The sequence below is a fragment of the Falco peregrinus genome, chromosome 15 (assembly GCF_023634155.1).
Source record: "Falco peregrinus isolate bFalPer1 chromosome 15, bFalPer1.pri, whole genome shotgun sequence".
In the NCBI taxonomy this organism is placed as follows: Eukaryota; Metazoa; Chordata; class Aves; order Falconiformes; family Falconidae; genus Falco; species Falco peregrinus.
The window spans coordinates 6,604,915-6,624,418 of record NC_073735.1 but is presented as its reverse complement, the minus strand read 5'-3'; the positions used below and the strand labels follow the sequence as shown (position 1 = coordinate 6,624,418).

The window sequence follows — 19,504 nt, the reverse complement described above, 5'->3', positions numbered from 1 at the left end:
TTAGGGAAGCACAAGCCATTCCCTGCTGATCACTTCAGCATCTTCTGCTCTATTTAGCTGAGAAACCAAACTTTTTATTTGCTGTGCTAAGTGGATTTCAGGAAATTCAGCTTCGCACCACAGGAGCTGAACATACCCCATGAGATGTCCCCAAGAATGGAACACAAACTGATCAGAAATCTTAATGGCAAAGGCCAGTGACAACAACGAGGTTTCACACCGGCAGGGTCTCCCTCTACATCTCTCTCCTTAATCTCTCTCCTTCCGTGAGTCCAGCAGACCTGGGAGCTGCCTGTGGCTCTTCTCCGTCCTGGAAATCAAACTTACGCTTATCGGTAGATGCTTTACCAGAAGATTCAGTTTTCATTCAGGGGGAAAAAAGAAAATTAAAAAAAGAACAGGTCTGTATATACACACACAGAAAAGAAGGAAAGCACCCAAGGATGTTAGGCAGGCTGCACCACACTCGGTGAGGAGATGCATGCAGAGCAAAGTGGCACAAAGACAACAGCCTCTGCTACCATACTCACTCTCTGCTAAACAGGAGGTGGGTGCAGCAGTACTTGCTAAAGAAAGAGAAAGGAAGGTGAGGAGGGGAGTTGATTCCTGTAAAATACTGTCAAAGGATAGAAACTTAAAAACCAAACTGATAAGATTTTGTCAGATCAAGCCTTTCTGGACATGGAGCTCAAGCAGAGCAAACACACTTTGCCAGACCCGTGTTTTGGATCCACTGTGAGTTCTGGCTTTAAACCACCTTTCTTGTAACACAGACACACCACTGCTCACCAGTGTTCCCAGTTCAACCCAGTACCGTTTGGGGCCAGCAGAGATGCTGGCCAGCACTGTGTGTATGGCAGCACAACACAGCCTGCGTGGCTACTGTTTTGGGGAAGGCTATCGCTAACTCCTACTGCCACTTTAGAACCTGGTGGAATTTCGGGATTATTTTAGTGTTGTTCTGTTGGTTTGGTTTTTTTGGTGGCTTTTTTTGTTTGTTTGTTTATTTTACATGAAGATATTTTGATATCAAAACCAAACACACCACACACACACACACACTCGTGGTTTATCAACAGCAGGAAACAGCTGGGGCTCAAAAAGAAACCATTCACAAGGTCTGCGTGCAGCCTTTGTTCGTCTTCAGATTTATAAGGAAAAGGAAATGCAGAAAACCAGCAAATTGTTGGGATGAAAATACAAACTCAGGTCAAGTTAGACAGATATCCTCCCAACGCCACAATTTTCATCTGTGCTAGTATACTACATCATTCTCACTAATTACTTGGGCCTTCATGTGCCTCCAACAAGAAAGAAAGTACTGTTTGCTTATTGAGGGAAAAAAAATAATAACCAAAATAACTACAGACATCCCAGCAGGCATTAACAATGGTGTCCGTTTTCACGTTCAATTAGAAACTTTAAATAATCGGGCAAGGAAAACTAGTTGCTTTGGTTAGTTTGAAAATGCAGCCTCGGCTGGTATCCACAGATTTTATATTCTTTCCTGTAAAATTTCTGAAACGTTTCCGTGATCTTCAAATCACACCAGATTAGGGGACACACAGCTTCTTCCTGATTTTGACTTTGCCCACAAACAGGTAATATTGTGACACTGGGATTCCAGCACAGATGAAAAAAGGCATTTCTGTCGTGCCAACAATCTCTTCACCATTGCTGCGACCAAGTTCATGATCTCAGACAGGCTTCGAGAACCCCAGAGAGCAGAGAAAGAATGAGAGAACCGAATGCTCAGAAGGACCACAGCTGCAAGGCAGAAATGTGCTTGAAGGAGCATCAGCAGAATTTAATTTGCAAATGGAAAAAATATTACAGCCCACAAAGAAGAGAAAAAGAACTGGAACTTACCCTACAAGGAAGCAGAGTTAAGGACTACAGACTGATGGATAGCTAATTGCCACATCAAAAAAAAAAAAAAAAAAAAGCAAAAAAAAAACTCTACTAGAAGCACGTTTTAACGTTCTTCAAAGCCACGTACCTGTCCCCAAGTGATGAACATGAGGCTTGGCAGACAGATCTGTCGATGTGGCTGAAACAAAGCTTTTAATGTTCTTTTTCCTCTCTTCTTAATTGGATCTTTTCCCTTTTCCTGTGGTACTGATCTGCACAGAGACTGAATACCTAAGCCCTTGTCTCCCTTGTGTATTGCTGACCGCATCCAGTTTGGGCCCACCAAAGTATCTGCCTGATAGTTACAATACTAACCACAATCAACTTGATGTAAGGGATATATTAATTCTACTGAAATTAACAGGCTCCAAACAATTTTAGGCAACAGACTGCACCTATGTTCTGGAATCATGTCTCCTGGCTGACTCTTTGTAACGACTGCAATTTGCAATTCCGTCTATCCATCTGTCCGTTCCTCCACCCACTTTGACTATTGATTCACTCACCCTGTTAGTGATCCACTAAGTCCAAGCTTTCATAAAAAAAAAAAAAAACAAACGACAAAACAAAAAACCACAACCAAACAAAACCCACACTTTCCTTTTTTTACTTCAGCTTCAGAAATCTCAAAGAATGTGACAGCAGCTTCATAAAGCTTGCCCATGCAGTCTTGGGAATAACGAGAGTTCACCACAAGGACACATACTTTAATAAACAGAATAATGCTCGCTTAGATAAAGAGGTTTCTTTTAGCTGCCGTTGATTAACTCTGATGTGAAATGCACAAAGCTGTGGAGCATACAATGTTTCGCTGAACCCAACTGACAATTAAACACACCCAGCACATCTCTCTAACTCATTTTACATTGGGAAGGGGGAAACATGCATTTTTTATTTAGTATGAGGGTCACTTATTTATTTGTGTATACAACCTACACAAGTGCTGGAAGACTGTCCACAGACTACTAATGGTAAAAAGTGGCCAAAACCATGACTTTTTTCTTAAAGTTTTTCCTTTCAAAATTGTGAAATTATTTCAAAATTCTGAAGTTTTTGGTTGGCTCTTAATTGGTCTGAACCAGACCTGCAGTTTAGCTAAAACTTTCTCCTGTTTTCTTTTTTTTTTCCCTGAATTATCTATATTTCATTAAAATTTGAGAATTTTTAAGCCATTCATAAACACAAAGCCTTCCATTACTCCACTCTGTAGTCAGCAAGCTATTATTAGACGACCACTAAGTTAAATATTTGAATTGCATGCTTTACAATAAATACAAAGATGTTAACCCTTAATTCTGCTCTAAACAAAGCAGCATTACCCATCGTAGGTTGACTATCCTAGTGTCAGTCTTGTTAGGAAATGGACAGTACCAGTTCATTTCTAGAGAGCCTGAGAGGAAAAAGGTACTAGATTAAAAGCTAATGTTATGTATGTTAGAGGAAGACTCTAGAAATGTAAAAAGAGAGTGAAAGAAATGCAGAGAGGCACTTACGTGAGTGAGGGATGCCTGCAGTTTTTCCATGGATGGAACACAGACAAAAAGAAAATACAGAGATAGACGCACAAAAAAAAAAATAACATGTAGAAGAGGTGAGAAGGGGAGCTAGAGAACATGGAGCTGGAAAATCAAAATACCACCAGCTGCCTGAAATCCAACCCTAGGGAGTGGGATAGGTCACGCTGGACATGGGTTGTGAGGGCTGGCTTACTGCACAGGGCTGGGATTCCCACACAACACGGCGCGTTTACTGCCCCGTGTGCTCAGCAGTCCTGACGAGGCACAAAAATCACGACCATGCACAGCTCATAGCACCTCAAAGCATGCACAGGCACGGGCTAGGATATTGCTGGCTCTGAATTCGGGAGGTCCCGCACAGTGGTTTCCGAAGAGCTACAAAACAGGTACACCAGTATGGGTGCGATGGTGGGAAGAACGGGCTGCAGATATAAATGCAAGGAGAAGGGGAAAGAGCAGCCCCCGGGGCTGCGGGCAGTGGAATAGATACCAATACTTGGATGAGGCTGTGTACAAGGATAAGAGACCACCTCTCCCCTGCCTGCTTTTGTCACATCTCCCCTACCCACTCTGTGCTTTTGTTCCCTTCTTTCTCTCCTTCCTGCCTTGAATAACTCCCTCGCTTTTAATTCTTGCCTCTTTTGATCCTGGTTGAAACAGGAGGGAAAGCGTTGGTCCACAGCAGAGCATCCTGCCATTGGAGTGGAAGATTACCCAAGTAAAGTGGACAAGAGGCTGTGGAAATCACCTTACATGCTGCAGGGGCATCTTAAGGCGGTGATTTGCAGAGAAACCCCCCTTCCACAGCTCATGGCCTGTGCTGAACCTCTTAATTTCTGATTTGCAAAAACCCTGCCTTGCAACGATGGCATTACACCCTCTATGACCGATGCCCTTCTCAGCTCACTGCTTTTCTTACTAAAACTCTCCACAGCGTAGCCCCTTCCCTTCGACAATACAGAGTTTATACTAGTAACGCAGGGCACTAACTAGCGCAAATAAAACAGTTCCTCTGCCTCCTACCTTCAAAGAAGATTTTTAATTAGTAATGAAATTCACTACGATCAAAAAGCACAACAAAAACAAAGGGTGCAGCAAGGTCTGCAAGAGAAGAAGGTGTCATCCATGCATGGCAGAGATTCCCTGGAAAGATGCAAGGAAAGAGAGCCAGAGAGGCAGAGGGAGGATACAGTTTTACTTACGAACTGGTTGTGTCTTGAAGTCGGATGGCAGGCTGATCTCACCCACGCCCTTGCCATTGACCGCAGACAGTCTCACAGAGTAGGTTGTTTCAGGTTTCAGGCCAGTGATAGTGATCATGCCCTCCACATTTGCTGTTGCAGAAACAAGGGAGGAAAAGCAAAGACAGGCTCAGGCTCTAGGTCACCAGTAAATGCCGTGTTTCTATCATATACTTGTGCCACCCACCCCACGTAACGGAGCTCTCTCCTGGGCCCAGCCTCACGCAAACAGTGCGGACCAAGAGAAAGGTCAGAGCTGCCAGCGGGGTGTCAGCCAGCTGCCGAGGGGTGCGCTGCCACAGCCTCTCTCGAGGGGATGCAGCGGAGTTCCTGGTCCACACCAGAGGGCATCAGCCCCTGGCCTGTGCCAAGGAGCTTCCTGAATAAAGCTCTTCAAGACCACTGTCGTGTGGGGCTCTGGCTGTAGTAGACGTACCACCCAGGACTGCTCATCTGCTGGGCTGCATGACTCAACTGAAAGCAAAGCCCTTAGCAGAGGCAAAACCCATCTCTCTCCTTTAACAATCTCTAAGGAGGTCAGACACTACGTAAGACATGGAAAGAAACGGCTGTGGGGTCATCATGACATGAAGACAGAAAGAAGCACTCGTTTTCCTGCACAGACACGAAAGGAGAAACGAGAAAAAACCTGGCTCTAGCTAAGACCACCTCACTCCAATGGGGACCTAGAATAATCATCCCGGTTCCAGCCAGGACTGGCGGTAGAAGATTCAGCTCTGAAATAGAACTCTGTTCTTCACAGTTCTCCTGAATCAAAATTTCTTTTGTTTACTGGACTTCAGGAGACATTTTAAGCAGTGTGTATTCCTACAGGTTGCTCTAACAAGACAGGGTGTAACGGCAGTTAGACTTGCTTCTGGAATAGGAGGATTTGTGTTCCAAGGGACAGAGAAGGGGACCTAAAGGGGCTGACAGACAAGGCTTGACGCTGCAGGACGCACGGCGCTGCCAGCCAGCCTCATTCCATACTGGGCACAGGGTTCTTCACCTTGTTCAGACAGGCTGGTGCGAGCAAGGGACACAGGGACGTACAGTGCTGCAACACGCACTCTACAGGCGGAGAAGGCTGGTGCCCTGTCACACACCGGGAGCTACCAGCGCAGCAGAGCCCTCATGTCCAGCTGGAAATTCACAGTGTCACTGCAAAGGCAACTTTTAAGAACTTGCCTGGAGCCTTAATATAGGAGCTGAAATTGCAAAGCTATGGAACGCTCCGCTCCGGCTTTGAGACACAGGTGGGGGTGGTAACGTCTTGTTTTGTCATCCTACCTTCCTCGGCATCATACAACCTCGAGTGCCATTCCCCCTCGCCCAGTGCCCTCCACTCCGCTTTGTACTTGAGGATGGGCACCCCGCCGGTAGCTTCAGGCTCATCGAACTCCACCTGGGCAGTACTGGAATAGGGCTCCACTCTGTCAATGGAAGGAGAGGACGGAGTATCTGGGGGAGGAAGGGGAAACAACCAGTGATACAGAAGACGGCGAGAAACAAGCTCCAGCGGTAAAGAAAACAGAAAACTGGGAATATCAAACACACCCTTGTCACGGCCTCACGAAGGAGAAGAGAATGGTCGGCCTGAGGCTCCCTCAGGAGGGGAAGACCGGTAGAAGGGCTTTTAAGAATGCTAATTAGGCAGTGCAGAGACCTTCACCTTGTCTCTCCTCTCAGAGGCTAGAGACTTATAGTACCTTCTTCAACCACAGCAGAGCAGTGAGAGCATCCCGGAGGCTGTTCTGTCCCTGCAGCCAGCAGCTTGACCATTCCTAAATCCGTCTCTCTGGCAGCCCCGAGAGGACACCCGAGGCCCTCCCAGCCTGTCAGGCAGTCAGACACCAGGTGCCTCTGGCTGGTACGGAGCGCTCTGCGGTCTCTAGTTTGTACACTATTAGGGGTATGTTGCTGATTTCGAGAAGCACGCGTGCACACATAGGCACGCATGCGATGGCCGTCAGAAATCAGAGGTCACAGCTCTGTTAAAAGTCTACTGGAAGCGCGGAGAAGAATGAGAGCCTTCAGAAACAAGGAAACAGAGATACAGAGGATCTTTTTATCTACAACCCATCCCAACACAAAAATCGATGAACGGTCTCTTTGAAAGTAGACGCTGGCTCTCCTGCTGCCCCACCAACACAAACTAGAAAAGGTCGCTGTCACCTCAGCTCAAGGGTGGCACACGCATTTCCTGATCTCCCTGCCTGGGATGCTCACCTGCCTGCACAAGAATGAACTCTGAGGACTCCTGGCCAATGCGGTTCACAGCAGTGCAGTTATAGTTCCCAAAGTCATTTTCAGAGTCTGGTGTCACCTGTGGAAGGAATGAAGGCTCATGCTCGGATCAGAAATCCCTTTTCACTCTGCCAATGCACTCTGCATTTTGCTGGGGAGAGAAGCCGCCATAAAGCGCGCGTGCGAACCCTCCCCGGGCTGTCCGCAGAGGGGAGAACTGCGCTGGGCTGAAAGTCAAAGGCAAGGAGGGGGTGGCGCCTTCTATTACCTGATTTTCTTAGCGCTTACGTGCCAGAAACACCACACAACTTCTTGTCTACCAATAGGGTGCTCTGGCAAAAGGCTTAACGCCTTCAGCATCAGGACCATAAATGATTTGATAGCACTGAGCCCTCCTGGCTGCCTTCTCCCCTCCCTGCTTTTCCTCACCTCCAGATAGCTTGCTGATGGAGTGTTGTAGATCTTGATGTTGCTGTAGTTTGAGCTAGGAAGCAGCTGTCCATCCCGGAACCAGGAGATGACAGCACTGGGGTAAGCAAATACCTCACAGGTGATGTTCACTTGATTCCCCTCCCAGGTATAGACAGCCACAGGGCCCTGAAGCTTGGGGGCATCTGAAAGACAGACACATTTGTGAAGGCAATTTGAGCCAGAAAGTCTCCTGAAGTAGCCCAGTCAGCCTCACTTTAAGGATCCCTTGGCTGGGGTCCACGTTAATGGGGAGAAGGGAATCCAATATAGGAGACGGGAACTGTCTTCTCACGTAGGGGGACGGGGTGGTGTCTTTTGCTGAAGGACATAAGGAGGAAACCTGCTCAGTCCCAAAGGCTGCTCCTAACAGTGTGGGAGGAGGAGCAGACAGCATGCTCTGCATCTAGGGAAGTGCGTACCAGAAATTCTCCTGAGGAAGAACTCTGATGCGCCCAGCGAACGGGGCAGCGGTAGATTCATGGCCCGTAACCTTCCCAAGGTGCAACAGTATCCCAGCTGGAGACACCAGAGCAAACACTTGCATGGATGCACACAGCAGTATCTCCAACAAAATTATTTCAGACTGAGTTGCTTCCCATGCCCTCTACCTAAACAACACACATCCCCGTAGCCGTAGGTGCCTCAGTCTCATCCTCATCCCAGCAAAAAGAAATCCAAACAGTTCCCACTCTAAACACATGAACACCCTCCCCGCCCCATCCTCCACTTCTTACACTGCACTTCAAGATACATGGCCTGGGAGTCCTGCCCGATGGTGTTGCTGGCTGTGCATACATATTCTCCGGCATCTGTGTACTGAATTTCTTTGAGAGTCAGGGACGACACCCGGGCATGGCTACGTACTATGATGCGCCCATCCAGGGTCTGGCAGGAAAGGAAAAGAGAGTTAGAGGCCGAGCTCTGAGCCTGTGGTGCAGACTAAAGGGATGGGAACAAATGCAAGTCTACCTCACACCAACCCTCCAGTGCTCAGCGCTTCGGAAGCGATCACCTGAGGCCAGGTGAAATCACGGGCACAGAGAGGCATTTCCGAAAGCAACAAGAAGATTCCTTGTCACACAGTGCCAACCACAGTTATTCAAAGCACTCAGGGAAAGGGGAAAAAAAATAAATGAAGGACCAAAGTATCAGAAGCTACTACATGTCTAGAGGACAGCTGGAGAGCATCAAGCTCCTTCCCAGAATGAGAACTGTAGGGATCCAGCTCTGGTTAACAATTTTTGCCAGCACGCTCTTGTAGAAAACCTCCCCGATGGCTACAGTGTTTCTGCTCAGAGAATTCAGGCCCCCCTCTCCTCCCTCTGATACCTGTTTTATTTCAATGTCCTTGAAACGGCATCAATAAGAAACGATCCAGACCTCAGAGCTGAGCCAGACAAAATGAAAGCTCAGAACTTTTCGTCTGAACTTTCACTGAAAAGAGCAAGATACAGTGAAGAGGGCAAGAAAACTGTGAGCCTTTCAGAGACAACCCTGCTTCAAGGTCTTGTGACCTTCAGAAAATTCTAGAGCAATCTCCATTGGTTCTTTGCCAGCGTAGAGATTGCTCCCACATGCAAAAGAGCGTGGAGAGGTCAATGACAGAGACAAAGAATGTAAAATTCAGGCTACCATCTGCTCAAAGGGATTGCAGCCACCAGCAATCCCCTCCCCTGTAAGTATTTTTTTTCCCCTGTCCAATCTGTGACCAGAGCCCAAGTGCTCTCTTAATACACAAAGCACACCAGGGCACGGACCCCTCCCTCGCCCTGGTGCCTGCGCAAGCTCTTGGTCCTTGTGCTTCAGCTTGGAAGCTTCAAAGCACCAAGTCTCTCACCTAGTTTCCAAAGTGGCACAAGCACAAGCAAATACGTTAGGTAACCTCATGGCTGTGCCTGCTGCTGCAGCCTGCCACCCTTCACGCAATTAATGCTCCAAGAGCATTCATTTTCATGGGAAATACAGGACAAGTACTGAGATTATGAGTAAAACCGCTGAGGACATTGAACAGCCAAACGCACTGAGCTGTAGCACCAAGTACACCTCTGGTATCTCAAGCGGTCACATCCTCCAGGCCTGAAGCCCCTTTCTGTTCTGAGCTAGTGGTCTCAATCTCCAAGACTGATGACGTTTCTAACAAGTGAATGTGATGATGTCTGTTAGTTCTGAATATCAGTCCATTTGAGCTAGTCAAATTCCACATGCACGGCAACAGGATCTTTTTTCCACGCAAACAATTAAGGCTATTCTTCTCTCTTCTACTCTGCACGCAGGTCTGCTGCGATCCCTGACCACTGCCACAAGCTATGAACCCCGCTCCTCCTCCTGTGCTTGGTCCCTTGTGCTGCTGGGAAGGGTTCTTTATTTCATGTGCATGGGACGCTGTGTGCCTCGTTCCCCAGAACCACAGAAGGATCCCTTAAGAAGACATTAGTCCGCTGTGGTAACTTATACGATTAAATTCTGCTTTTATTTTTCTTCACTGGCTGACTGTACTGTTACCCTTTTGTCTGACCTGTGATTTACCTCCAAAACCCAGCTCACTTCTGAAACTACTGCAGTAGGATCTGCAAACGTCAAAAGACTCCAGACCTGCAAGGTTCCCAGCTGCTTGTAGCTCGTGAGTTGGGCGAATATTCTAAATACTTGTCTGTGACCCCGTCAGCAGGCAAAAGTATAAACACGGCAAAACAGCAGCACGTGATCATTACAGCAAAGGTAATTTTACATCCAGTGTCACATGCCTTTTACTCCCTTTGTCAAAATCTGATACAAACAAAAGAGTGCTAGGCAGTCATGGTAAAATCATAACCGACTCTGAAGATGAAGCTCTGTTTCTTAATGCAAAAGACACAAGTAAAGAAAAAGAAAGATCAGGGAAAAAAAACTCCAAGGAAGAGAAAAATGCCTGCTCAAAAAAGCACACTACTAGTTTTCTTTAGTCATATCTCAGACCATCAGATGCTAACTATCCCTAGCTATTAGAGACGTAAGATAGCTAGAAACTTGTGAGCCAGAGGTAGACAGTTGTAATCCCTTTTCTTAGCCTCTTTGATTTCAAGGATTTGGGATAAAAAACCCGCTTCATAGTAATGGGGAGACAACCTATGGGGCACAGGCAGCAACTCATGCTGTAGCAACCGCCACTCTACGGAAAAGGGTACGGTGGTTCTCTCCTTTGCCAATGACTACAACTTATCCCGAGGTACCTGCGGGTGTTCTCCAAGTCCTGACAATGCCGCGTGGCACACGGTCACTACGCACAAAGCTGCCCTAGATTTCAACACTTCAGTGCCAAAGGGGAAGAGGAGAGACAAGTAGGAAATGCATCTACCCCTCTTCCTCCACCTCCTGCACTTGTCAGTCCTTTCACAAACAAGTATCCATGACTTAATTTCACGCAGTTGTATCTCCTCCTCACCCGCTTCCCACACAGCGGACACCACTACAAAGAGCACCGGGAAACCCTGACCACAGCTACAAACGCCATGAAGGAGGATGACTGGTCTCTCCCAGCTCTGGGCTCACGCTGCACTAACCAGAACTCATCTACGCTCTTAATATTTGCCAGGTTCCACTAATTCCCAGTCACCAGAAAGGCATCGCCAGTTTGTGGTGTAGCAGTGGTGCAGTTTTGCTTGTAACTGTGTTGTTTAGCATCTATTGGTGATAATGTGGAGGGGGGGGGGGTGTGCTAGCATACGCTGCTAATACGACTTTCAACAATTCTCCAGTATATGCAGGACCTAACAGTGAACTGGGACGTTACGGACCGTGCACAGTAAGCAGAGCTGACTGTGGTTTAGAGGAAGAAGCAGCCAGCTGTAACTGTGCCTCCAAAGCAAGGAAAGCAAGATTTAACACCCACATATGCTGCTGCGACTGCACTCGGCGACTTCCTTACTTTAGCTACCGCACGAGCAGCAGTGAAACACGTACTGCCAGGCGCTCCCGCAGCGTCCCCAGAACTGAACACGCTGCTGGAAGACCCCATGGTGGCTGTTTTAAAGATTTGTCTACACAGGCTGCAACAACAAGCTTCAACAACATTCTCACAGAACCCCCACCTGGATATTTTAAGACACAGACGCAGCAAGAAATGTAGAGACAGCAAGCTTAATAGTATTAGCGTTCATATTAATGAAAAGCTTGAGACAGAGAGCACAGTGAAAACACTGCGGGGGGTGGGGTGGGGTGTGCACAGACAGACGGAGACAACTATAACGGGAATTAACATGAGGCCTGAAGAGATGCAACTACTCAAATTCCAAATTCTTCAATGCAAACTGGTCTGAATATCCGATGCCTTCACTTGCCACAATTCATCTATCCCAACAGATTAGGCTGAAGGAAGAAGGGGCAGCACCTTCTCGGCCCCATATGACACCAAGGTGGATGGTGCTTAAGTTAGAGGTTCACTTAGTTTAGGCCACACTAGCCTCTGCTTTAAGACAGCTTACAAATAAAAAAAAAAATTCAGGATACCCAAAGCCTCCACAAAGCTGATCCCAAAGGTAGAAATATGAGTCACCCAGCTCTGGTAGCTAATTTTGTTGTCTGCCTGACCCCTATTATTTGCTTGGAAACATACTTTCCGGTCCATTTTGAAGCAAGAACACTACAAAATCAGGTGTGCATAAAGCTAAGTTGTTATTATTACTTTTTAAATACAACATTGAATGTGAAATAAAACAGCAACAAACCATACTCGCACCAAACTGAGTTACTGCATTATCCCACACGCCCTCACCGACCCTTGCAAATCAAAGGCAAATAATAATCTAGCAATTTGGAGTGTTTTCTGGAGAAATTTAAGTTGCGAAAGATTTATCTGCATTGATTGTGAAATGGAACATGATGCAGTTGTCCTTTAAGAGAAGGTCAAACTTAAGGAGTACCATGAGCAAACAGATGAGTTGGCTGGAGCAGAAGAGGCTATCTTTGGAAAAAAAATACTTTTTCAGAATACATGCTGTTGCTGATTCTTAGAACTCTAGAAGAAGATATGATTTAAACTGGTAGCACAGAAGAAAACAGTGAAAGCAGTATTTGTTAGATTTTTCCACTTGCTTTTATTTTTAATTCTTTTTTTTTTAAGGCGACAACCAGAGTTACTCACTCCCAACACAACTAGTTTGCTCATCCAAAAACGCATTACTACATGCCAAGCAACTTCTAACTCTATAAGCTGTTTCTTTTACGTATTGGTACTTAATTTGTTCGTATTATTAATACTGGTTTAGTTGGTGCGGTTACTGGACTAGAGATTTGTTAATCTCTAATGCTTTAAAAAACCAAAACCAAGAAACTAAGAAGTTTGCTAAAGGTCTGGTAATCTTATACCTCTTGTTTCTCGGGCCGGGTCCATGAAGCCTGGAGAGAACAGATATAGAACACAACAACAACAGAAAAAAAAGCAATAAAAGTTTATCAAAGGTTGCTTTTACGTATCATAGTGTATGCACCACATTGCGTTCTATGCACATGCAGGCTCCAAGTTGTATCTCTCATGTGTGTGGGGTGATCACAGTTTCCATTTCCCAATATAACCTCAATTTAGATTTGCATTCAAAATTTCATATCCTAGAAATCGGTCTTAAAGTGATTAAACGAAAGCTAATGATAACTGAAGACTGCCTCTGTTTTTACATATCGAGTGACTATTTCCCTTGCCACATCTCACCATTTCTAGAAACCTGTTCCCAGCGTACTGGGGAAGTGATTCCCATGACGTAGGTCACTACATTGCAAAGATAAGTTACGGAACTGGTTTTCTGACACTGGTTTGTTAGCCACCCACACACACTGATTAACATTAAGGCTCATGTCGTTAACGTGATCATGCATTTGTACACGTTTTCACATGCATACTGTGCCAGGAGTAGGGGACCTTGAGCTGCACGCATGGAAACAGTACGTCCACCCGGGATGGGAGACGGCAGGGCAGAACCTTGTACTGCCAGTTGCTGATGTCCAGCTCATTACTGAGGGATGTGGGCACCCTTAGTGGGCTTGGGACAACCGAACAACAGGCATCAGTGAAACATGCACAAACCTCACCAATAAACATTACGCTTCCCACTCAGGGAAAGCCACCAACAGTGTGGACCATATTCACTGTGGATCAGAAAGACCAAAGCTGCCGGGTTCCGTTTCCCCTCTACGATTTATCTTTGAAATATTTTTCTTCTGGTCTCTATTTCAACTGGATCCGTTTCAGTTCAGGAGTCAAAAATCACCTGCTAATATCACAGCCATGATGGCAGTACTGAACGTGAGGCACAAGCACTGCTGACGTGTGGATGTAACAGCGTACACGAGAGCGACATTACAGAAATGGAGATGAAAGCTTAGGAAATGAGAATAAAAAAAGCACAGTATTGCTTCCACAGTGCTTCTAGTGAACACTGTGAGACTGAAGTATTAACATATGGTACAGACAGCCTCATTTTAAAACATCCTTGATAAAAGCGAGTTATTTGCTTGTAACTAGAGGTCTGAGGTGATGCTACCTGACAAGAAGCTCACCGACACCTGCACGGGCTAGGATACCCCCATCGTCTGATCCTTTCTGTGCATATGTATCCTGCTTTGCACAAGTTCACTGGAAGCCGAAGAGGCAACTGTGAGAATTCTGCACAAGCCCTTTCTGATGTAGCATTCCCTGTACCTGAACCAGGTTAGCCAGGGAACTGCCTCGCTTATACCCATGCCAGTCCCCTTCCAATACTGTACGCTGTCTCTGTGGTGTCAGCACAGAGGGATTCAAAAAAACCCAACACACCAAGAACCAAATCAGAAAAACCTTACACAAACAAAACCCCTCCGAAAAAACCCTACCAAAACCAACCAAACAAAAAAGAGATGTCTTTTTATCCTTTGATAAAAAGTACCTGTCAACCTAAAGGAAGCCGAAGGAGGAGAAAAGCCTGTCCCCACGCTCCTAGAGTTCACTGTTTCTTTGTAATTGTGTTCACGGGTGTGGGGAATAAAAAAAAAGGCAGAACCATATTCTCCATCCTGGAGAGTTTCATACTAACTCTCCTTCATCACAACAACAAAGAGACACAAACTCAAGTCAGCACCGTGCAGGGAACTGCCTCATGCATGCTGGTGTCTTCCCTTTGGAAGCAAGCTGTTAAATGGGAACATCTTCAGTTGCAAGAGAGTTCCTGGGAACTGCCAAGGTAGTTTACTCCCTGGATCACTGAATCCAAAGATATTCCCATGTACCTCTCATACGATACAAAGTACAACACAGATTTAAGACAGGGCATTGTATTCAGGGTATATAGTCCACTTAAAAGAAGAAAACATCAGGAAATTAAACCTAAGTTAAATTTGGAAACATTAGATCTGCTGCAGCACATCTTTGCTGAAGGTATTACAATGCTCATTTGCATTAGCAGAATATTTGGCTCTTCTCTATTTTGTATTTCACCTTCTTTTTTTTTTTTTTTTTTTTTTTTTTTTTTTTTTTTAATTATTTCACTGCTAAATTTGACCTAGTGTGAGCTGTGCAAGCGAACGAGTTCCTCTCATCTTCTGGCTATTCCACCCTAGCACGCTGTTGCAACACTGGCAACCCGACGCTTCTGTCCTAGCAAAGAGGCACTCCTTACCTTGCTGGAATTCAATCGTGTTGTTTTCATCTAAAGATTTCTAAACTTGAAACAACTTCTCTATTTGCTTCAGCTGCCAACACCACAGAGTTGATAGAGGCTACTGGTCAGTAACAGTAACCCAGAAAATAAGTGGAAGGATGCACTGGATGGTTTTCAGTGCAGCCTAATGCAGCGGTGTAATTCACCTGTCAAGAGGGGTGACCGAAAAGTCACCTGTTAAAGGACACCAGTCACCTGCTAAGGGGGGCCCTCGAACTCTGATCCATTCAGAAGTCATACTTCCATATTTTCCTAGTTTAGGAACAGGGAACCTTGTGGGACAGCACTGGTGGACAAGGCCACTTCCCAAGTTAAACTGTAGTTAGGATAAAGGAGGAAGAATACCAGAGATGATCTCTTCCTCCGTTCTTTGATTCCTTTATTCTGGTCAGAAAATGTCCACTTTATTTCTGACTTGCCGTAGGGAAAACGGTTAACGTGACGCAGGTCTTGACAGCCAGCATGGGAGGCCGGGCAGCAGCACCCAGTGAGACCTGACACAGACACACCTGCAGGCAGCCCTGGCAAGGTGACAAACACCTGCCTAACCGCATCCCCGCTGCTGCTCCCCTTCCTCGCACGCTGAGCTATCCTGCTGGGCAAGAAACCCGGGACTGCCTCCGCAACCGCTTCCTCCAAGCGCGTGTGAGAGCCGTTAGCAACTGCCTCCTCCAAGTCTGACGGGAAACACGCTCACCCCTGCACTACAACTGTAAAAAACCTGTATTGACCAACACACAACAGGTGGAAACTGTGTTTGCTGATTCAGTTAGATTCTATGGGAGCAACAGAAGAACCGTCTCTTAAAAGGGCATGAATCATACTGAAGGTGGTGAGCAATATGGCATGCTGGCTGCATCAGCCTTACATCTGGCATCATTCAAAGAGCAAGCATTCCTCCTCCCTACAACGGCACCGCAGTAAATACCTGCGGAAAGACAAAGCCAAACCATTTCAAATCGTCATGCTGATGACTCTCCAGATGCCTTAGTTCTTGGTATGTTCTGCAGTAGCAATGGACAGGAATCTCAGACTGATGGGGCAAAAGTTCCTCCTTAAGTAGCATGTTCCTACACTCACAACAGAAGTAAACCAAATATAAGCAATCTTTTAAAATACGTATTTTTCATTTTACATGCGCTCTCTGCAAGGCAGAAGAATGCAAGCTGCCAGCTTACTAGTAAGATGAAGCTTCTACCATGCCAGGATCTGGAGGTCTGGTCTGCTCAGCGGTGTTGGCATACAGCTGTTAACCACCTGATGTTGCTCGAGCACAGTCACAAGCACTTACCTTCGCAGACCATCCCCAAAGCAAAAGATCGTTTGACCAAGGGGCACCACGTTATGTGGGCATAGCCAGAGAGAGGAGGATCTTTTGCTGCACATGCTGGGGTATCAGCAGGTAGGAGCGCGTGGGAATGCTGAAACAGTTGTGACATTGTCGGCTGAGGCTTCTGGGCTATAGCGCTGCCTGCCCCTTGTTCACACCTCAGACTACCTCTGCTCGTGGGCAAAGACTGAGCGGGGAAAAAACCTTTAAGCCAAAGAGGGGTTTTTTTGTTTGTTTAATTGTGGGTTTGAGTAGGTTTTTCTGAAGTACCAGATGTTCACAGGAGTTAAGACACCTCTAGACCTTTTGTAATCATACTTCAGTCCAGATTTTTAAAGTAAACAACATATAGCAAGACAAATGCCTCCAAGTACCTAAAACTTATTCAAAAGTAGGGCTTGATAATTTAAAAATAGTATTGTTTGTCCCACATCAAAGAGCATCCATTTCCCTGTGCTACCCTGAGACAGCAAGTGGATAGTAAACTGAATACACGCATTTGGTGATACAAGTAGTAGAATGTTTATGAGAGCTATTTTGCCCTGAGGATTTACTGGACTTCTGTACCATTCACCTAACCTTGCAGCACAAGATAGGGAATGGGAGAAAGTAAAAAAAAAAACCAACACACACACACACACACACACACAAATAAATCCTGCCTAGAAAGTGCATGGTACATGATAAAAAAATCTTTGCCCTGAAGGTTTGAACTGGTACATGAGACATATGGTAGTACCTCAAACCTTTAACTTCCCCCTCATCTACAGAAGAAACTACTAGAGTATTAACATTTTGCTGAATGTTGATCATCAGCTTAACAGCATCAAGCAGGATATATGAATGTCTCAAAAATGGTTAGCAGTTTTGCCACTGAGATCTTGTTAGTTTAACTGGGCTGGACAGATGGGACTCTCGGCAAACAGGCTCTCCTACCAACTTCTACTTGATTTAGTGTAATTTCAAATTTTATATTCTTCTCCCTGTCAAAGCTCTTTTCCATGGCTGCAATCCAAACTCCAGTGCTAGAAGCACTAGAGCACTTAGTTCCTCCTACCATCCTCCAAGACGGAGACAAAACCATCAATAACCTCACCCTGTCACGCTGCAGCGAGAGCCCAAGCCAACGACTTTTGAAGGCAATGGAAATCTCCCTCTAAATGCTACAGGGACTTACACTAGCCCTCAAATCCAAAAGGTGTTAAGAAAGAATTAAGGCTGAAAAACTCTGGCACCCCGACGAGTAAGTTACACATGAACGACACGGTGAAGAGCTGACATTACAGAAGCAATTAAAAATGTTCATTTAGGGGGCCACAGTGCAGAATGGCAGCTGTGTGGATGGCTGGCAGTGGCTACCTCTGTGGCTTTAAGACCTTCACAGTTTATCAGCTTCACATTGAGTCAGAACCCCCAGTAGGTCCCAGTTAGCTGAGCCTTGACCACCCTGTTATTAGAAGATTATTAATAAGCAACAACTCCTTACTCCAACTTTTGTTGTTCCAACTTCTTTGGCTCTAACCTATGCCTCCTGATCATCCTATGCAACTATTATGAAATATCTACAGAATTACAGCACATCCTAATCTAATCTAGTAAATGGGAATTGTGGCAAAGAAATAAGAAAACAACAGCGTTCTTTTTTAAAAAGAAAAACTGCTAATTATTTTTGCCTTTTAAGAAGAAAATGGTATTGACATGATCAACAAAACAGGTGAACACAAAGGCAGCCAGGCTTTTGTGCTTCTGATACATGCAGTGTTAGAATACAATACAGAAGGGCAAGAAGGAATTAACAGGCTCATTTTGGTCCACTGCATCTTTGAAAGATAGTAGCCCACACCTCTCCACCTGCCACCCTCCAGATCATTTCATCATCTTGATGACAGCACGGACAACACTGGAATCGGTGCTCATTCCCACCTCTCGGCTTAGAAACAGGCGAGACAAACCCTTTCACAAGCTTCCTGCAACTGCAGGTCCCTTTGGACACTCCTCTGAGAAGCGTCGAGGGCCTGCTGCTTTTCAAGTTAATCCAACTCAGAGCGATACCAGCAGGAATTAAAAAGCATATCCTCAGCTGTTATAAAGTGAGATGGCTCCTGGACACGAGGACACCTACGGCATTACTTCAGCTGCGGCTCTGACCCTTTAGCAGACAGTCTGTGCAGGACCACACGTGCTCGCACTACGGAGAGGGGGATCACCGTGATTTCCATGTGCAGCTGCGTGCGGCTGTCATGCATTCTGGATCAGCAGAGGCAGGCAGGTACAAGCTGCACTGATCCCAGCAAATTGAGACCACAGTTTTGGGGAGGGTTATACCTTCTCTTCATTGCTGATGTTCCGGGTGGAAGTTCTCCAAGTGATGGAAGGGATTGGGTCCCCAGAAGCCTCACAGGTCAGCGTTATCTGATCCTCCAGCTCCATGGCTGTTTTATTCTCCACATAGGTGATTTTGGGTTTTGCTGAAAAGAAAAAGCAACCTTCATTGAGTTGATGCTCAAAATGAAGCTTGCCTGTCAACAGCAACATTTGAAACAAGCAGCACTGGGAAGAAACTGGCACAAGTTTACTGCCAAATGGGGAAGGGAGCAGTGACGTTTGAGAAGAGGGTACCTCCTTGCAGAACTAGAACATCTCTTCTACATGTGATTAGAGCTGAGGCTCGTCAGAGGACTAGAATATGTCTGCAGTAGAACCCATTTACCAGTGTACAAATGATCAGTCCCTGGGATTATGAGCTAAGTCTTCCACCTCGCTGTCTACTTTCTCTGCCCCAAATTAGCCTTTTGATAAGCAGCTTTGCCAAGTGGTTGCAGAGGGATGGGACAGAATTATATTCCTTAACACTTCCAGATTCACGGAAGGTAGGAAAGCTGCCGATTGACTCCCGCAGGCCTGAGGTCATTCATACAGCGGTGGGGTGGAGTTCACCTCCCCATCCAGGTTATAGAAAGTCCCACTGAAGTGCTAAAGCCCTCCTTAATAGCAGCTTTGGTTGGATTAGGATCCAGCCCTCTGGGCCTGGAAGATATTTCAAATAGCGTGTGAATCCTACAGCACCGCCTGCACAGGACTGAATTTCTTCTGTCAGAGAAGCAGCAGAATGCAGTTGGCATC

At 45.9% G+C, this 19,504-nt stretch overlaps 1 protein-coding gene across 8 annotated transcripts in view; it reads right to left on the bottom strand.

Annotated features, from left to right (window-relative positions):
• Positions 1 to 19,504, bottom strand: part of NCAM1 (neural cell adhesion molecule 1) — a 150,657-nt gene that overhangs the window by 37,678 nt on the left and 93,475 nt on the right. For 3 of the 8 annotated variants that reach the window (XM_055819348.1, XM_055819349.1, XM_055819350.1), the window contains exons 8-15: positions 18,707 to 18,849; positions 12,731 to 12,760; positions 8,122 to 8,272; positions 7,346 to 7,530; positions 6,899 to 6,995; positions 5,960 to 6,130; positions 4,631 to 4,762; positions 3,405 to 3,419 (exon numbers count right to left, since the gene is read on the bottom strand). In XM_055819348.1, the coding sequence (XP_055675323.1) occupies positions 3,405 to 3,419; positions 4,631 to 4,762; positions 5,960 to 6,130; positions 6,899 to 6,995; positions 7,346 to 7,530; positions 8,122 to 8,272; positions 12,731 to 12,760; positions 18,707 to 18,849 (924 nt within the window). The remainder of the gene's footprint in view (positions 1 to 3,404; positions 3,420 to 4,630; positions 4,763 to 5,959; positions 6,131 to 6,898; positions 6,996 to 7,345; positions 7,531 to 8,121; positions 8,273 to 12,730; positions 12,761 to 18,706; positions 18,850 to 19,504) is intronic. The other 5 variants (XM_027790350.2, XM_055819352.1, XM_027790353.2 and 2 more) reach the window with 2 other exon arrangements.